Source organism: Callorhinchus milii, unplaced genomic scaffold, assembly GCF_018977255.1.
Source record: "Callorhinchus milii isolate IMCB2004 unplaced genomic scaffold, IMCB_Cmil_1.0 Scaffold4, whole genome shotgun sequence".
NCBI lineage: Eukaryota > Metazoa > Chordata > Chondrichthyes > Chimaeriformes > Callorhinchidae > Callorhinchus > Callorhinchus milii.
Window position 1 is genome coordinate 80,625,286 of NW_024704745.1, and position 20,000 is coordinate 80,645,285.

The 20,000-nt window shown below is 51.8% G+C and overlaps 1 protein-coding gene across 1 annotated transcript in view; it reads right to left on the reverse strand.

The window, feature by feature from the left end:
• The window catches only part of LOC103172158 (calpain-5-like), a gene marked incomplete in the record, with an annotated part of 29,806 nt that overhangs the window by 6,847 nt on the left and 2,959 nt on the right, over window positions 1-20,000 (reverse strand). The window contains 4 exon segments of the mRNA XM_042334515.1: window positions 4,352-4,544; window positions 5,128-5,336; window positions 6,511-6,642; window positions 14,257-14,430. Coding sequence (XP_042190449.1) covers window positions 4,352-4,544; window positions 5,128-5,336; window positions 6,511-6,642; window positions 14,257-14,421 — 699 coding nt within the window.

Genomic DNA, 20,000 nt, shown 5'->3' on the forward strand with positions numbered 1-20,000 from the left:
CCTCCCAGACCCCCCTCCCCAGACCCCCTCCCCAGCCCTACCCCTGCACTCCCCAGCCCTCCCCTCCCCAGCCCCCCTCCCCAGCCCTCCCCTCCCCAGCCCCCCCTCCCCAGCCCCCCTCCCCAACCTCCCCTCCGCAGCTCCCCCTCCCCAGCCCCCCTCCCAGCCCTCCCCTCCCAGCCCCAGGCCCCTCCCCAGCCCCCCTCCCCTCCCCAGCCTCCCTCCTCCCCAGCCCCCCTCCCCAGCCCCCCTCCCCAGCCCCCCTCCCCAGCCCCCCTCCCAGCCCTCCCCTGCCTCCCCTCCCCAGCCCTTCTCTGCCCTCCCTCCCCAGCCCCCCTGCCCCCCCCCCGCCCCCCCAGCCCTCCCCTGCCCCTCCTCCTCTGCCCCCCCCCCCCCAGCCCTAATGTAAAGGGGCTGTCAATGCATGTAAGCTGTTGTTGTCGCTGTGGTAAGTGGGAGCTTGTGGTTTGTGCACCACGTTGGTGATGACAGGGACTGCGGTTGTTCTCATCACACACCAGTTTGTTCAGGTCGGCAGGACCTGGAAGGGCCGACCAGTCACTGGGGGCCGGGAATCCTCCCCCTCAGCTCCTGGTAACCCCACAGCCAAAGCCCTAACGGGGAGGGTGGTCCTCGCTGGACAAGCAGTGGGAAAGCTTGGCCAGACAGCGATAGCAATGGCCAAGCTGTGTGGGTTTAGCCGGTTAGACTCCAGCAGTTACCCCAACACACACTCTGGGCCCCCCCCAAGCCTTGGCTCTCGCCAACCTGCGCCTAATACTCTCCGGAATTAGGTAAGGAGGGGGTGTCCCTCCAGAGAGAGAGAGAGAGAGCGCATTCCATTGCAACAAACTCTCTCTCTGGGAATTCCATGTGTAGGTGGGATGTGGGGAATTCTCAGTTGGGTTTGGAGACTCTTAAGCAACGGTGACGGGTTTCCGTGTGTGTCAGAGACCCGACCGGTCACGGTGACGGGTTTCCGTGTGTGTCAGAGACCCGGCCGGTCACGGTGACGGGTTTCCGTGTGTGTCAGACACCCGACCGGTCACGGTGACGGGTTTCCGTGTGTGTCAGACACCCGGCCGGTCACGGTGACGGGTTTCCGTGTGTGTCAGACACCCGACCGGTCACGGTGACGGGTTTCCGTGTGTGTCAGACACCCGGCCGGTCACGGTGACGGGTTTCCGTGTGTGTTAGACACGCGGCCGGTCACGGTGACGGGTTTCCGTGTGTGTTAGACACGCGGCCGGTCACGGTGACGGGTTTCCGTGTGTGTCAGACACCCGGCCGGTCACGGTGACGGGTTTCCGTGTGTGTTAGACACGCGGCCGGTCACGGTGACGGGTTTCCGTGTGTGTTAGACACGCGGCCGGTCACGGTGACGGGTTTCCGTGTGTGTCAGACACCCGGCCGGTCACGGTGACGGGTTTCCGTGTGTGTCAGAGACCCGACCGGTCACGGTGACGGGTTTCCGTGTGTGTCAGACACCCGGCCGGTCACGGTGACGGGTTTCCGTGTGTGTCAGACACCCGGCCGGTCACGGTGACGGGTTTCCGTGTGTGTCAGACACCCGGCCGGTCACGGTGACGGGTTTCCGTGTGTGTCAGACACCCGGCCGGTCACGGTGACGGGTTTCCGTGTGTGTCAGACACCCGGCTGGGTAATAAAATAATCCCACGTGTGTCAGGCTCCGATGCACTAATCGGAACCTGGAGAGATTGACCAGTAATCTCTCGGCTGTTTGGGGGCCGGGGCTGTGCACAAATTTGCCGTCATGTTTTCTTCTATTAATGATTTTACACAGTGTCTTTCACGTCAGGATGGCGTCTCAAAGCGCTTCACAGGGTTTACTGTAAAGTGTACTGACTGTGAGTTTTGTGGGTGAAACGTAGCAGCCAATTTGCGCACAGTAGCGTCAATTTGGGAATTGTTGGCCAGGACACCAGGAGAGAGAGACAGAGAGAGAAAAACTCTCTTTTTTAACAGCACTGCGGAATCGTTAACATCCCCAGTGTTGGGGGAGGAGGTGCCGTCCTCTGGCTGAGACGTTAAACCGAGGACCGGTGTCTGGCTGTTCAGGAGGATGATAAATATCCTGTAGAACTATCGGGAAAAGAGAAGGGAGTTTCTCTCTGGCTCTCTCTCTCTCTCGCTCTCAAATTGTGCTGCGATTATCTGCAAAACTCACAGTTATGGTAAAGTTATGGTACTTTACAGCAAGTTCTGTGAAGCGCTTTGGGATATAGCGATGAGCTGAGAAGGCACTGCGTCAAATGTAAAGGATATTATTATGTTTATTATTTTCTCTTCTGGCTTACTTTGTGAGCTTTGTATTTTTCCCTGCGTTCCGGGTGGGCAGCAGTGGGGGGTTGGTTGAGGGGGGTTGGGGGGAGATTTTTTTTTTGCTTTTTGCTTCATCCCCACAGCTCCCCAGGGCCAGTGTCATGGAGCTTTCGGGAACATTTTAGGGATTTGAGGGAGGAAGAGGAGAATGTGGGATGTTAATAACTGTTTCCCTTGTATTCCCCCTCCCCATGTTCCTGCCCTCCCTCTCCCTCTCCCTCTACCCACCCCCTCTCCCTCTACCCCTCCCTCTCTGTGTAGGAGCTGACCCCTATGTCATCATCCGCTGTGAAGGGACAAAAGTTTGCTCTCCCGTCCACAAAGACACCGTGGATCCAGAGTTCAATGTTAAAGGCATTTTCTACAGGAAGAAACCAAACCAGCCTCTCCGCATTGAGGTGAGAGACCGACAAGCACAGACACGTGTGTGTACAGTACAAGGAATCCTGTAGCTCAGGGGTTAGACACTTGCCTCGCAAGCGAGAGGACCCGGGTTTGATTGGGCAACTTTCCTTACTCCACCTCTGTTTACCAGCAGTGAGTATGAACCCAGTTGTTAGTCGATTGACGGATCACTTTTCTGGGGATAATAATCCTTTCAACAACACTGCTGTGCACAATTGGCTGCTACGTTTCGCCCACAGAATATACAGTCACTACACTTTACAATGTATCCTGTGAAGTGCTTTGAAACGTCTCAAAGATGTGATAAGGTGCTGCATCAAATGCAAGGATTATTATAAATATTTAATATTTGAGATGTCAAAGGCACTCTATAAATATGAATGGTTGACCTTGCTATTCCAATTCAATTCTTCCTCCCCCTCCGCGTCTTGCTGACAATCCCCCCCACTCCCCCTCCACCTCGCAGATAAAATCAACCATTCACGTCATGGCTGTTTGAGGGATGTGAGCTGTGTGCAAATTGGTTGTCGCAACACAAAATACACAGTAAAATCCCATGAAGTGCTTTGAGATGTCCTCTCAATACTCCTGCTGCACTGCCCCTAGACTGAGCTTAACCCCCCACCCACCCCATGGCTTCAGCCCTCTATTCAGACCCTGAATAGTTGTGTATCTATAAGTTGTGTTTCTCTTTTCCTATAGCACTGTGGGATCTTCAATGAGCCCCTCGCACCCCCTCCCCACCTTGTGTTCCACCCCCAGCTCGGGTGCAAACCCTTCACTGTCCAGTACCTTGGGATGTCCTCCCGACGTGAAGGGTGCTGTAGTGTAGTGGTTAGACACTCGCCTCACAAGTGAGAGACCCGGGTTTGATTCCCGGGCGGGAGAAACCTTAGATAAGTTTCCTTACTCCACACCTCTGTTTACAGCAGTGAGTAGGAACCCGGGTGTTAGTCGATTGGCGGATCACTTTCCTGGGGGTAATAATCCCTTCAAAAAAAATTAGTGACTTAATCCACGGCTGTTTGTGGGACGCTGCTGTACGTAATTGGCTGCCACATTTCTCCCACAAAATACACAGTCACTACACTTTACAGTGTATCCTGTGAAGCGCTTTGAGGAGTCTCAAACAGGGTTAAATTACGAGGACAAGTTGCATCAACTTGGTCTGTCTTCCCTCGAGTTGAGAAGGTTGACGGTGATCTGATTGAGGTGTTTAACATAATAAAGGGATTGGATAGAGCAGATACAGAGAAACTGTTTCCTCTGGTGGGGAATCCAGAACACGGGGATCATCTTAAAATTAGAAGCCGCGCCATTGAGGAGTGAAATCAGGGGCAGGTTTTCACCCAAAGGCCGGTGGGGATCTGGAACTCTCTCCCCAAAAGGCTGTGGATTCTGTGTGGATCCATTCACATTGTCCAGACTGAGGGGGAGAGATGTTTGTCAGGTCAGGGGATCAGTGGATATGGGGCAAAGGCGGGTAATTGGAGTGGAGCTACAGATCAGCCATGATACAGGCTTGAGGGGCTGAATGGCCTCCCCTCCTGTTCCTATGTCAGTATGTTCCCCCCCACCCTGTCAGAACATCGCCAGTACAGACCCTGATGGAGCAGCTCAGGAGACCCTCCCTGTTGTGCACTTTCAGGAGTTTCTCAAACAGCTTTGTCGTCTTCTCCTCGTCCCCCGTGTACGCCTCCTCCACCAGGTCTATCTGCTCCGACACCCCACCCGTGAAGTCCACCAGTGCGTCCGCTGTGTTCCCTCCGTCCAGCGCCTCATAACATCCGACCAGCCTGTGGGGGAGGGGGGAAACAGCTCCTTTACAACACACACCCCCATCCTGGCAGTCACTTGACATGTCATGTTACAAACTATATACTGTATCTGAGTGTGTGGGTATATGTCTTTGTGTAGGTGTGTGTGGGTGTGTCTGTCTATCTGTCTGTGTGTGTCTATATACTGTATCCCCAGATATTATTTTCTAGCAGAAATTGATCTCATTTTTTTTTCTGGTTCCAGCTCCTGTCTCCCCAGGGAGTCTGTTCCATAAGTTTCCTACTCGCTCACTGAAGTAGTGTCACCTCAGATTTGTTCCGAATTTACACCGTTCAATCGCAGGCCGTGTCCTCTGGTTCTACTGTTCTGTATCCTGGTCTACATTATGTAGTCCGTCAGAATCTTAAAGACAGTAATCATATCACACTTAACCTTCTCTTCTCCAGTGTGAATATCTCCAGTTTATCTGACTGCTCCTCATAGTCCAGTCCCTCTATCCCCTCAATCATTCTGGTTGCCCTCTTCTGTATCCTCTCAGAGTGGTATCACAGCGAATAGTGGTTGTTGTCGGCTAGTGCGGCTTGTGTTGAGTGCACGTACTTGGCGTAAGCTTTCTCCACCAGAGCGCTCCAGAACTCGTTCTGGGAGTTGGAGTGACAGTAAACCAATTTGCCGTTGACTGTGGCCAAGCGATCATCCACCACCACGTCCAGCCACTGGCCAAACCGCCAGAACCGGAAGTGAAAGATCCCTGCATACTGGTCAGCTTTCTCCGGGTTCCACTCCTGGTCCTTCCAGCTGGGAATAACCTGAGGGTTTTACCAGGAAAACAGCAGAGAGGGTGTGGGGGGTGGGGTTGGGGCAGAAGCAAAATGAGTTCAGCAATGACAAGAGAGGAAACAACAACCATAATATAATAATTATTCTGAGGTTTTATTATCTTTTGGCAGCCAAAAGCAAAAACAAATTATTTACTGCACCTTTCACATCTGGAGGACGTCCCAAGGCACTGGACTGTCAGGGATTTGGACCCGAGCTGGAGGGTGGGATCAGGAGGGGTGGGGAGCGGGGAGGGTGGGGGTACGAGGGTGACCAGAGACGCAGATGAAGAGGAGGATCTTGAGACGGGTATTGAAGGAGACAAGGGAGTGGGCGAGGCGGAGGGACTGTAGGATGGTGTTCCAGAGGATGGAAGCAGAGAAACTGAAGGCCTGGCCACGATAGTGAGGATGGGCCGGGCGGGGGACATGGAGCAGGCTGGAGCAGATTGGGGTCAGCAGGTTACAGAGGTAGAGAGGGGCAAGGCCATGGAGGGGTTTGAAGGTGAGGACAAAGATTTTAAACCCTATCCTCTGAGGGATGGGGAGCCAGTCGAGCAAGGCGAGGGTGGAGGTGATTGGAGAAAATACACAGTCACTACATTCTGCAGCAATTGTAATGTGAGGCATAAATTGGAATATTTGTAATACAGTAAAACTTGATTAAGTCTGATTTGTATAAATCGTATAAAATAATAATAATCCTTACAATCCACACAGCTCCTTATCACGTTTTCTAAACATTTCAAAGCTCTTTACAGGTACACTGTAAAGTCAATGACTGTATATTTGTGGACGAAACTCGGCAGCCAATTGCACACAGCAGCGTCCCACAAACAGTTGTGGGTTGAGTCACCAGATTATTTTTGCCCAAATCCCGTTCAAGAGTTTATATTCTCTGCAGGTTTTACATAACTCATACTTTGCAGAAATTATATTAAATGTATGGTCCCCACTGATAGGACTTCCCGAGGGCCAACAACGGCCGAGGTCCCAGGTATCAGGGCACAAACAGGGCCTCGGTTTAACATCTCGTCCAAGAGACAGCGTCTCCAACAGAGCCAAGTCCCCCCCCACTCCTCCCAAGGACCTCACTGGAGCCTCAGCCTGGACTGTGCTGTGAGCTCAAAGCCCCCAATGTTAAGCTATCGGGGAGAGGGCTTACCTTCTGCCACAAGGATTCTCTGGACGCCAGGCATGAACAGGCCGCCACAAACCAGCAGTTACCCAGCTGCCCTTGGTTCAAGTCATGGGCGCTCATCCCATCAACAAACAGGTGAGGGTCATCACAGATATCCTGTAGCGAGAGAGAGAGAGCAAAGAGAGAGACATTAGAGAAGGGGTGTGGGGTGATTAATTTATCAAGTCCCAGGAGTCTATTCCTCTCCACATTTCCCTGTTCTCCCATTTACCGAGCAGTGGAGAGCTCCATATCCTCTGCACTCACAGCCACAGAGCGGGTATGAAGGCTGTGGCAGATAACAGGTCATCTCATGAACGAAACCAAACACTTCCTTTGGGAGTACTGACTGGTATTTTACTGACTTTCTACTATTTTATGCAAATGCCTCCCTCCCCAAATCCCTCAACCCTTCTTGAAATCCTTCCTCTTTTATAGCATTGTGGAGTCCTATAGCTCAGTGGTTAGAGAACTCGACTCACAAGCAAGAGACCTGTTGTTGGGATCTGGAATGCATTGCCTGAAAGGCCGGTGGAAGCCAATTCTATAACAACTTTTAAGAGAGAAATAGATAATTATTTGGGGAGAACAAGTTTGCAGAGCTATGGGGAGAGAGCGGGGGAGTGGGGTTGATCAGGGCTATGGGGAGAGAGCGGGGGAGTGGGGTTGATCAGGGCTATGGGGAGAGAGCGGGGGAGTGGGGTTGATCAGGGCTATGGGGAGAGAGGGGGGGAGTGGGGTTGATCAGGGCTATGGGGAGAGAGTGGGGGAGTGGGGTTGATCAGGGCTATGGGGAGAGAGGGGGGAGTGGGGTTGATCAGGGCTATGGGGAGAGAGTGGGGGAGTGGGGTTGATCAGGGCTATGGGGAGAGAGGGGGGAGTGGGGTTGATCAGGGCTATGGGGAGAGAGTGGGGGAGTGGGGTTGATCAGGGCTATGGGGAGAGAGAGGGGGAGTGGTGTTGATTTGGAAGCTCTTTTCAAAGAGCCGACACAGACACGAAGGGCTGAATGGCCTCCTTCTGTGCTGTGTGATTCTAGGACCCGGGTTTGATTCCCGAACGGGGAGAAACCTCAGGCAAGTTTCCTCACTCCACGCGCCTCTGTTTTCCAGCAGTGAGTAGGAACCCGATTGACAGATTGCTTTCCGGGAGTAATAATCAGTTCAAAATAAATAATAATAATAATTTGGTCACTTCAATCCACGGCTGTTTGTGGGACGCTGCCGTGCGCAATTGGCTGCCGCGTTTCAGCCACAAAATATACAGTCACTACATTTTACAGTTTATTATGTGAAGCGCTTTGAGACGACTCAACAATGTGATGAGGCGCTGTATCAAACTCCAGGATTATTATTATCTTTGATTGATAGGAAGTCCAGCTTAGAAACCTGTCCATATGGTCTATCTGGTATTCATACTCCACTCGAGGGCCCATCCTCGATCCTATCGCGATCCTAGCCCACCCTGTCTGTCCCCTCGTATCCCTTTCACTTTAGTTTATCATAATAATAAATAATAAATAGAGTGTATGTGTAGTATTATCGATGTGAGAAGCTCAAGTGCTTACAATGTACAAAATAAGGAAATGGAGAAGAACCGGAAATATATTGATGTACAAATGGAATGTTGACAATGCAGAAACTTAACCCAAAGATATTAATAATAATAATCCTTGCATTCGATATAACGCTTTTCACGTCGGGAGGTCATCCCAAAGCGCTTCACAGAACACACTGTAAAGTGAATTGACTGTATATTTGTGGGCGAACGCGGCAGCCAATTGCGCACAGCAATGTCCCACAAACAGTCGTAGATTGAAAATGACCAATTTATTATTGTTTTTGGTTTTGGAGGGATTATTATTAGGCTCTGTGTGGAGTAAGGAAACTTGCCCAAGGTTTCACCCTCTGCCTGGAATTGAACTCAGGTCTCTCACTTGCAAAGCGAGTGCTCTAACCACTGAGCTACAGGACTCCACAATATAGTTCCCATAATCATTGGGTCAACTGGGACTGTTAATAAGGCTGTTCAGAAATGGCTGACACCGTACCTGGTGAAGAAAATATCCTCCTCCTGAGGAAAGTAGTTATTTTAGAAAATTTAAATATACCGAGAAAAGTAACGTATTTTCAGTAACTTCTACGTCCCTGGCCCCTGCCCCGCCCTCCATCAGCGGTCAGGCCTTCAGCCTCTCTGCCCCCACCCTCTGGAACTCCATCCCTCAGTCCCTTTGCCTCACCCCCTCCCTCGCCTCCTTCAAGGCCCATCTCAAAATTTTCCTCTTCAACCGCGCCTTCAGTCAACTTTGTAAACCCGCCCTCCCTGCCCCCTCCACAAACCCCCGCCCCGACCCCCACCCTCCCCGACCCCCACCTCCATGCCTCCCACCCCCAGCTCGAGTGCAAACCCTAGCCAGTCTGGCGCCTTAGGACGTCCTCCCGACGTGAAAAGTCCTGTGTAATCTTGTTGTTGTTGTTGTTGAAATCAATATGTTGTTGTTGTTGCCCTGGTCACACCTTCCCCATGCCTCCATTCTGGATGGTGCGAGCCCTGGAGAGTGGGGAGGGGGACTAAATGGGGCTTTGTAAATCCACACACAGTGTTCAAAGGGCTCAGGTCTGGGTGAAAGGGACAAACAGTGGGGTTTGGTGTGGCTGACGATGCGGGGCCGGAGCTGAAACCTTTTCAGTGGCTCTCTATTCAGGTGATTCAACACACAATGAGTGAATCCATCTGTCACTTGTGTGAGATTCGCAAACCTCTTTCACAGCCGCCACCACCAACAACAGTTTGTGTTTATAAAGCGGCTTCACACGAGGGAATGTCGCGGATACCAATCCTGGCACGAGACACCTCATCGAGAAGTCTCAAAGCTTCACACAAGACGCTGTGGAGTGCAGGGCCTGGGGCTGTGGTGAGATTCTGGGTTTTCTGTGTGGAGTTATTGTCCTCTGTTAATTATTAACATGCAGATAGGAGTTGGCAGTATTTGTTTTGTTGGAAATTGTTTTGCTGTCTGTTCAGGTGGACGTTAAAGATCCCACGAGGCTATTCGAAAGAGAAGGGAATTTCTCTCTCCTGGTGTCCTGGCCAACAATCCTCCAAATAAAATTGGCCCAGGAATCGAATCCAGGTCTCTCGCTTACGAAGCGAGTGCTCCACCCACTGAGCTACAGGACTTCACAATGACCCATCACCCCACCCTGGCCGTTTGGAAAAGCTGACTCCGTCACTGAGGATCACAGAGGCAATCTGAGGAGATGGCATCTCCAAAGCCATCAGGGATTGGAGGCTTCAGCACATTTTCCAGTTGTGTCTGGCTGAAAAGTGAAGCTTTTTTTTAAAAACATCGGTGGGTTGGGGGGGGGGGAGGCGGAGAGAGTTGGGGGGAGAAGAGAGAGGGGGAGGGAGGGAGAGAGAAGGAAACCCGGTGACTTTCCTGGCTGTAGGCTGATCCTGCCTGAGATCTTAATTATTTCCAGATGTTGGGAAAAGAATGAGTCATTGAAAAAAACACCACAATAAATCAAATCTCTCTCTCTCCCCTTAGTGGCAACCAGTCAAGTTGTTATACTGTGTGCGTTACTGACTGGATCTCTCTCCTCACTCCGTCTCTTCCTCCTCCTCCTCCTCCTCCTCTATCTTCCCCCTATTAACTCCTCTCTCATTCTCCCATCCTCTCTCTCTCACACTAACACCCTTCCCCTTTCCCTTCCTCCCTCTGTGTGTCCCCACTTTCTCTCTGCTCCCCGTGGAACGCTCTCCCTCAATCCCTCCAAGAGCCTTGCCTCCTCTCTCCTCTTTTTCAAATCCCGCCTGAAAACCTTCCTCTTCCAACTGTGCTATGGCCTCCTCCCCCTCCCCCCACCCTCGGAGTCAGCTTCTGTCTCTGTGAAGCGCTCTGAGACGCTACCCTTTGTGGAGGGCGCTATATAAGTGCAAGTTGTTGCTCCCTCCCTTTTCTCTCCTCCCTTTCCCCCCCCTCCCCCCCCCCGCCGGGTGTCGCATTGTGGGAGGTGCCTGCCCCCCTCTGGCTGTTCAGGTGGATGTTAAAGATCCCGCGGCGTTTTCAAAAAGAGAAGGGAGTTTCTCTCTCGCTCTCTGAGTCCCGGCCGACAATCCCACATTCCAAATAAAAATTGCTCGTTCCCCTCACGGCTGTCGTGGGACGTCGCTGCGAGCAAATTGGCTTCTGCATTTCGTACACAAAACTCACAGTCACTGCGCTTTACAGTAAATCCTGTAAAGCGCTTTGAGACATCCTCCTGACATGAGAGGTACTGCATCAAATGCCAGAATTATTATTGTTGTTGCTGTTAATACACATTCCATTCCAACAGTCTCTCTGGGGTTTCCTTGTGTGGGTGGGAGGCCTGGGACTCTCAGTTGGGTTTGAAGCCTCTTAAGCAACAGTGATGGGCTTCTGTGTTTGTCAGATACTCGCTGGGCAAAAAAATTATTATCGGATCTTTAAACGTCTATCTGCCCATTTCAGAACAGTGTCCCCACCCACCCCCCGACAGCTGTGTCTCCGTGTTCCCTCCCCATCGCTCTCTCACCCTGACTTCCTCTTTCTCTCTTTCGTATACAGACTATTTATTTCTCAGACTATTTTTTCTCTTTGTCTCTCGCCCCACTCTCTCTCTCCCAACTCCCCCCACTCCCTTTCTCTCTCCCTCTGACCCCAACTCTCCCCCTCTCTCTCGGTCTCTCTCTTTCTGCCTCCAGACTTCTCTTCTCTCTTTCTCTGGCTGCACAAGCAGTGGGAAGCTTTCCACACAAAGCTCTAAACAACACTGAATGTTTTTTTAACTGATTAAACTCCAGCAGTTACCCTCTCCCCCACCAACACACATTCTGGGGTCCTTTTCTGACGCTCCAGTGCAGTGCTGGGGGGAGCACTATATTGATGGAGGTGCCGTCCTTCGTATGAGACGTTAAACCAAGTTCCTTTCTCCTGTTCAGGTGGATGTCAAAGATCCCGTGAGGCTCTCCCGGTGTCCTGGACAACAATTCCCCAGAGATAAACATGGTTGCATGTGGGATGTTTGCCTACAAAAATACGCAGTCACTACACTTAATCCTGTAAATGCTTGAGATGTTTAAAAGGGTGACCGAATGGCACAAGGGAGGAGGCAGCATATAGTAATAATAATCTGCATTTGATACTGTGCCTTATTGTGTCATCACAAAGCACAGGAATTACTGGGACTATTTGTTAGGTGGAACACAGCAGCCAATTTGCACACAACAATGTCCCATAAAGAGCCACAAAGTGAGTAACTCATTTCATGTGGCGATTGTCAGCCAGGATACTGGGAGAGAAACTCCCTTTCCTATTCCAATAATAATCTTTACATTTGACATAGCGCCTTATCACATCATTGACACATCTTAAAGCGCTTCACAGAATATACCATAAAGTGAATTGACTGTGTATTTTGTGGGCGAAACGTGTACGGCAGTGTCCCATAAACAGCCGTGGACTGAGTGACCAAATTATTATTCTCGGAGGGATTATTACCCCCAGAAAGTGATCCGCCAATCAACTAACAACCGTGTTCCTACTCACTGCTGATAAACGTGGGGAGTAAGGAAACTTGCTTCAGGGTTTGCACTGCCTCGGAATCAAATCCAGGTCCTCTCGCTGGCGAGTGTCTAACCCCTGAGCTACAGGAACTTCATGATGCGGGGGTGGGGCGGGGGAGAGGAGGGGGTGGGGGGGGGGAGGGGGGGGGGGGGGGGAGAGGAGGGGGTGGGGCGGGGGGAGAGGAGGGGGGGGGGGGGGGGGAGGGGGGGGGGGGGGGGGGGGGGGGGGGGGGGGGGGGGGGGGGGGGGGGGGGGGGGGGGGGGGGGGGGGGGGGGGGGGGGGGGGGGGGGGGGGGGGGGGGGAGAGGAGGGGGGGGGGGGGGGGGGGGGGGAGAGGGGGGCGGGGGGAGAGGAGGGGGGGGTGGAGGGGAGGGGGCGGGGGAGAGGAGGGGCGGGGGAGAGGAGGGGGGGGGGAGAGGAGGGGCGGGGGAGAGGAGGGGGTGGGGCGGGGGGAGAGGAGGGGGCGGGGGGAGAGGAGGGGGTGGGGGGGGGGGGGGGGGGGGGGGGGGGGGGGGGGGGGGGGGGGGGGGGGGGGGGGGGGGGGGGGGGGGGGGGGGGGGGGGGGGGGGGGGGGGGGGGGGGGGAGGGAGGGGGGGGGGAGAGGAGGGGGTGGGGCGGGGGGAGAGGAGGGGGCGGGGGGAGAGGAGGGGGTGGGGTGGAGGGAGAGGAGGGGGCGGGGGCCACACACAGGCACAGACCTTGTCCAGGTTCAGATCTTGGCCCCAGTTTCTGAGGAATTTGAACAATGACAAACAATGATAAAGTGACATGAATTCCTGGGTTGGCCCTGAGGTTTAGACTGGTTCTCCCGGTCAGTCTCTCTCCTGATATCTCTAAACAGAGAGACTGAGCCAAAGGCAAACAACTTGAAACCACAGCCAACTGGAGGGCAAAGGGCAGAGGGTGAGACTGTGACACAATCAAGAAACTGTTCATAACAGGAATCAACCTTCCGATTGACACAGTGCCAGAACATCTCAAAGCGCTTGACAGGGTTCCAGTGTAAAACTCCCTCCATTGTCAGGCTCCAGCGCTCCATGTCCCCCACCCTGACCTCCCCACCATCAGCAATCAGGCCGTCAGCCTCTCTGCCCCACCCTCTGGAACTCCATCTCTGAATCCCTCCAACTTGCCCCTTCCCTCGCCTCCTCCAAGGCCTGTCTCAATAACCTCCTCCTCGACCGTGCCTTTGGTCACCCTCCTACCGCTACCCTCTACTGCCCTCCGCCCTCTAATCCCAACCCCCAGCTCAGGTGCAAACTGTCCAGTTCTTTGGGATGTCCTGCTGACAGGAGAGCCGTTGTGACTAAGCTCTCCAGGACACTACCCCATGTGAATGGCTATACAAATGCAAGTTGTTGTTGTCGCCATTGTAGTTTGTGTTGCAAAGTGCAGTGACTCTGTATTTTGTATGAAAACGTAGCAGCCAATTTGCACACAGCAATGTTCCCAGAAACAGCCACCAAATAAATGAGTGATTTTATTTGTGGAGATTATTGGCCAGGACACCAGGGAGAGAGAGAGAGAGAGAGAGAGAGAGAAACTCCCTTCTCTTTTGTAATTATGCCACGATTGGTAAACAACAACAACAAAATGACATTTATAAAGCGCTTCTCACATGGGGAGGACATCCCAAGGCACTGAACAGTTGGGGATCAGGCCCCGAGTGTGGGGTGGGGGCAGGGTTGGGATGAGGGAGGGCAGAGAGAGGGTAGGAGGGCTGCCCAAGGTGTTGCCCTCTGACTTTATACAATTCAATTGACATTTAAACAGCACCTTTCAAGTCAAATGTCATTTGAAATCTCTCGATACATTTGATGTCTTTCAGCCACAGGTGGGGCTCAGTCTAACGTCTGTTTTTTTTTGGCATCACCGTGACCAGCCGGGAGTCTGACACACACAGAAACCCATCATTGTTGCTTAAGAGTCTCCAAACCCAACTAAGTATTGCCTGTTTCCCCCCTACACATGGAAATCCCAGAGAGAGATTGTTGGAATGGAATGCGCTCTCTCTCTCTCTCTCTGGAGGGAGACATCCTGTTTTCTTAATTCCAGAGAGTATCAGGCACAGGTTGGCAAGAGCCAAGGCTTGAGCCAAGGCTACCCGTTAGGGCTTTGGCTGGCAGTGATGCGCAATGCTACCTTGGGGCGGCGCCACTCCACGCCGGTGATCTTGGGGGATGTGTAGTAGAGCGATGTGCTGTCCGGGAGGAACAACGGGTCCTCGAAAAGCTGTTTTCGGCTCAAACATTCCTTCCTCAGCGCATCGTAATTCTGGTTCTCATATGGCCTCACCGAGTCAAACATCCTTCAGACCTGAGGAGAGCAGAGGGGAGAGTTACAGCGGGCAGCGGCCATCACCCATAGACCTTCATCTTCAGAGCGACAAGGGATTTCCAACCCTATCCCTGTCCCTGGCCGTCCATCCCAGCTCCAGCCTCCAGTCACCAGGCCCCAGTCCCCACCCCACCCTCCAGGCCCAGCCCCCAGCACAAGGCCCCCAGCTCTCCATCTCAATCCCAATCCCCAGACATCCATCTGCATCCTGTGGAGGCCTGTAGCTCAGGGGTTAGAACCCTCACAAGCGAGAGGACCCAGAGAGAAACCTTAGGCAAGTTTCCTTACTCCAATACCTGGTAACCAGCAGTAAGTAGGAACCGGTTATTAGTCAATTGGTGGATCACTTTCCGGGGATAATAATCCCTTCAAAAAATAAGTAACAATAAATAAAATAATAATAATTTGCTCACTTGTTCCATGACTGTTTGGGATACACTGCTATGTGCAATTGGCCACAAAATATATAATCAATTCACTTTACAATATAGTCTGTGAAGCGCTTTGAGACGTCTCAAAGACTTACTAAGGCTCTGTATCAAATGCAAGGATTATTATTATTTTATCCTAAAGACATGCAATCTGTAGACATCCATCCCAATCCCAATCGCCTGCTCCAAACTTGTTGGAGTTGGGAGAGGTGGGGGTGTTGGGGGGGGGTGGGGGTGTTGTGGGGGGTGGGGGTGTTGGGGGGGTGGGGGTGTTCGGGGGGGTGGGGGGGTTGCAGGGCATTTGGTAACATATACAATAGTGGGAAATTCCCCAACAGTCAATTTAAATTCTCCACGGGTAAATTTCCCGTCCAACATAATAACTATAAAAGTTTTGATGGCGGTCGGGAAACAGTTACTGTTTACATCAACAACAAATGACATTGGTGCCTGTGCTTCACGTCAGGAGGACATCCTGAGACGCTGGACACTCAGGGATTTGGACTCGAGCTGAGGGATGGGATCGCGGGGGGAGGACAGGGCGAGGAGGGTGATCGAACGTGCGGCTGAAGAGTAGGGTCTTGAGGCAGACCTTGAAGGAGGTGAGGGAGGGAGTGAGGCAAAGGGTTCCGGAGGGTGGGGGCAGAGAGGCTGAAGGCCTGACCGCCGATGGTGGGGACGGCTGGGCGGTGGGCGTGGAGTGGGCTGGAGTCTGCCGAGTGGAGGGAGTGGTCAGGTTGATAAGGAGTTAGAGGGTCACAGAGGTAGGTGGGGACCAGGCCAGGATCTTGAACCCGATCCTCTGAGGGATGGGAAGCCAGTGGAGTCGGGCGAGGGTGGGGGAGATAATAATAATAATAATCCTTGCATTTGATATAGCGCTTTTCACATCTTCTCGACGTCTCAAAGCTCTTCGATACGCTGTAAAGTGAATTGACTGTATATTTGAGGGTGAAACGCAGCAGCCAATTGCGCACAGCAGCGTCCCACAAACAGTCATGAAGTGACAGATTTTTTTTGAATGATTATTATCAGGAGCCTGGTGCGGGAGAGGACACAAGCTGTAGAGTTCTGGATGATCTGCATCATGTGGAGGGAAAAGTCGGGGAGGTCGACAAGGAGGGAGTCGGCAGAGTCGAGTCCAGATGTGATGAACGTGTGGTTGGGGTTTCAGTGGCCTGAGCGGTGAGGCAGTGATGATGGCAGTGGTGGAGCCGGGCGATGCTGCAGAGGTGGGGAAAGGCAGAGCGGTTCATGACATGGATGTGGGGTAGTTTAGGGAGTGATAGTGTCGTCTATATAGCAAACATGAAGCATTGCTTCACTTGCGACAAACTGAGATTAACAGTTCTGGATATGGGACAAATGGTGGCACTTTTGATTTCAGTCCAACCAGTGATAATCGTCTTGTACTAAGAAAGACAAAGTGTCTGTCTGTCTGTGTGTCTGTCTGTCTATCGTCTGTCTGTCTGTGTTTCTGTCTGTATGTGTGTCAATAACACAATAACGGATTTGACGTAGAGACATGATTTATACCTCATCAGAAAGGTCTTGCATTTGGCAGTGTCATGGGCATATTCTTTTGAGGGGGTATCTCCTATCGTTGATGAGCTATATTAAAAAATGCTTTAATTAAGCCCCAAAATATGAGGTATGGGTCGTATTCTGTAACTACTTAGTGACAGAGGAAAGCACACACCGTTTCATTCAAATGTATGGCACTTTTTTCTGCTTGTCATGGGAACTAGAAAGAAACAGAGACTGAGACTGAGGGAAAGAGACAGAGAGAGAGAGACTGAGAGATATGATTGATATATGGAGTGAGCCAGGCTTGGTTTGTTGCACTTGCGCCTCACAGACAGATAGACAGACAGACACTTTGAGCTCACAGTATAGGTTTACGTTCCAGTGTAGTCAGTGCCTTTGATCACCCTCCGTACCCCCTTGCCCTCCAAACTCCCCGATTCCAACCCCCAGACTATGTGGTCTTAGCTGGTTAGACTCCAGCATTTACCCCAACGCACCCCCTGGGCTCCCCAAGCCTTGGCTCTTGCCAACCTGCAAACAGTCGCACAAATAGTCGTAGATTGAGTGCCAATTTTTTTTGAGGGATTATTCCCTCCGGAAATTGATCCGCCAATCAACCAACAACCAAGTTCCGACTCACTGCTGTAAACAGAGGTGTGTGGAGTAAGGAAACTTCCTGAGGTTTCGCTCTGCCCGGGAATCAGACCCGGGTCCTCGCGCTTGTGAGGCGAGTGTCTAACCCCTGAGCTACAGGACTCCATTTTGATAGAGTCATAAGGGAGAAATTCGTTCCACAGATTGGTGAGTCAATAAGTAGAGGACATCAATATAAGATAGTCAGTAGGTAGAAAATGGGGATGTTGGGAGAAAGGTTTCCTGGCACTCACTCAATCCATCTCCTCCTCCTCCGCTCACTCACTGTTTAGCAGCGATGGTTATCAGGAGCGGGAACTCAGAGTTCGTTTATATCTCCTCTAATATTGCAACATTCCCATCACTACCTCATCTGAGAGCAGAGGGCAGAGGGCAACCGCCTTAGTCTACATCAGTCACACAAACCTCGCCCACCCCACGATAGGGCTGGAGAGAACCAGGAGAGACTGTCTGTGTTAATAGGACAGGATCTGTAACATCCACCTGAACAGTTAATAATAATAATGATGATAATAATAATCCATGCATTCGATATAGGGTTTATCACGTTGTTGAGACGTCTCAAAGCTCTTCGCAAAATCACAGTAACCCACCTGGATGACAGTCAATTGATGGATCGCTTTTCTGGGGCTAACATTCCCTTCACAAAAACAAACCATGACTGTTGTGCGCAATTCGCTGCATTGTTTCGCCCAGAAAATTGTCACTACATTTTACAGTATATTCTGTGAAGCGCTTTGAGACGTCTCAACAATTAACGCACTTTATCAAATGCAGCGATTATTATTGGTATTATTTTATAGGCAAAACAACATCCGATTTGTCTGTTCAGGTGGACCTTAAAATTACTGACATTACTGAGAAGGGAGTTCCCTCTCTCTCGGTGTTCTGGCCAACATTCCTCCAGATAAACATTGGTCACTCACTTCTATTAGACCATGGCTGATCTGTATCTCAACTGTAATTACCCATACATCAATATATGGTATACGTAATAATAATTAGCTGATTAGACTCTAGCAGTTACCCCAACACACCTCTGGGGTCCCCAAGCCTTGGCTCTTCTCAACCTGCGCCTAATACTCTCCAGAATTAGGTAAACAAGTACAACACAAACAAATTACCCTCGTAATTACACTTGCCCTTCACGTCAGAAATCAGGTGTGTCCCTCCAGGGAGAGCGAGAGAGAGCGAGAGAGAGAGAGAGAGAGAGAGCGTATTCCATCCCAACCATTTCTCTGGGATTTCCATGTGTAGGTGGAAACATGGAATTCTCAGTTTGGTTTGGAGATTTTTAAGCAGCTGATGGGCTTCTGTGTGTGTGTCAGACACCCGGACGGGCAAACAGGAGATTGAGACTCTGCCACCGCCCACACTCCATCCCGGCCCCACCCCACCCCACCCCCAACCACACCCCCCACCCCCGGCGCTGCCATCAGTAAACCGGTTTGGCGGGCGGGGTGTGCAAGTCGGTGGGGATGGAGCTGTAACTCGCTCGTGGGCAATTGTGAGAAGTCTCCAGACAGTGATCCCAGGACAGACACCACTGGAGGCAGTGATCTGTCTCGTCTCGTGTTGGCATTAACAGAGGAAAATACACTGCAATATACACAGCCAATACACTGCACCCCAATCAATATACACAGCCAATACACTGCACCCCAATCAATATACACAGCCAATACACTGCACCCCAATCAATATACACAGCCAATACACTGCACCCCAATCAATATACACAGCCAACAGGGTTTATATCCCCTCCCATACATACCCTCTCCCACACACACCCCCTCCCACACACCCCCCTCCCACACATACCCTCTCCCACACACACCCCCTCCCACACACACCCCCTCCCACACACACCCCCTCCCACACACTCCCTCTCCCCCTCCTCCATGTCTCTCTTCAGTTCCCCCCCACCCCACACACACTGATCTTTTTCCCAAATGAGATGAAGCTAATATTACATTACATGGCACCAGAACTTCTAATCAATTTCCCACACAACAGCTCATCAATAACAATAATAATCCGGTATTCAATACAGCGCCTTATCACGTGTTTGAGATGTCTCAAAGTGCTTCACAGGATACACTGTAAAGTGTAGTGACTGTGTATTTTGTGGGTGAAACACAGCAGCCAATTACGCACAACAGAGTCCCACAAACAGTTGGGGATTTGAATGACCAAATTATTATTATTTATTTTAGTGAATGATTGGCCCCCTGGAGACGCGCGATTTGACGTGATTGAAAGGCAGAGAGAGATCACAGAGGACGAGTCACAGAATTTTTTTTAATCATAATAATAATTCTTATGTTTGATACAGTACCTTAATAGTGTCTCAAGGTGCTCGCTCCCCCCTGGACCTCCCTACTCTAACCCCATTGCCCCGCGGTGTCTGCGCTGGTCGCTCCCCCCTGGACCTCCCTACTCTAACCCCATTGCCCCGCAGTGTCTGCGCTGGTCGCTCCCCCTGGACCTCCCTACTCTAACTCCATTGCCCCGCGGTGTCTGCGCTGGTCGCTCCCCCTGGACCTTCCTACTCTAACCCCATTGCCCCGCGGTGTCTGCGCTGGTCGCTCCCCCCTGGACCTCCCTACTCTAACCCCATTGCCCCGCGGTGTCTGCGCTGGTCGCTCCCCCTGGACCTCCCTACTCTAACCCTATTCTCTGCTCTTCTCTTTGATCCCTTTTAATATTCGTCGTTTAAAATTCCCTTTTTAAAATATTTACGAAAACTTCAGTTTCAATGTGGTGAAACATTCCATTCCGTGTCTTAACTCTCCACGTGAAAATGTTTCGTCCACACCCCCTCCCCTCCTCCTCTCCCACTCCCCCTCCTCTCCTCTTCTCCCCCTCCTCTCCTCCTCTATTACCGTGAGACCATGAGGGGGAGAGAGAGAGAGAGACCGTGAGGGGGAGAGGGAG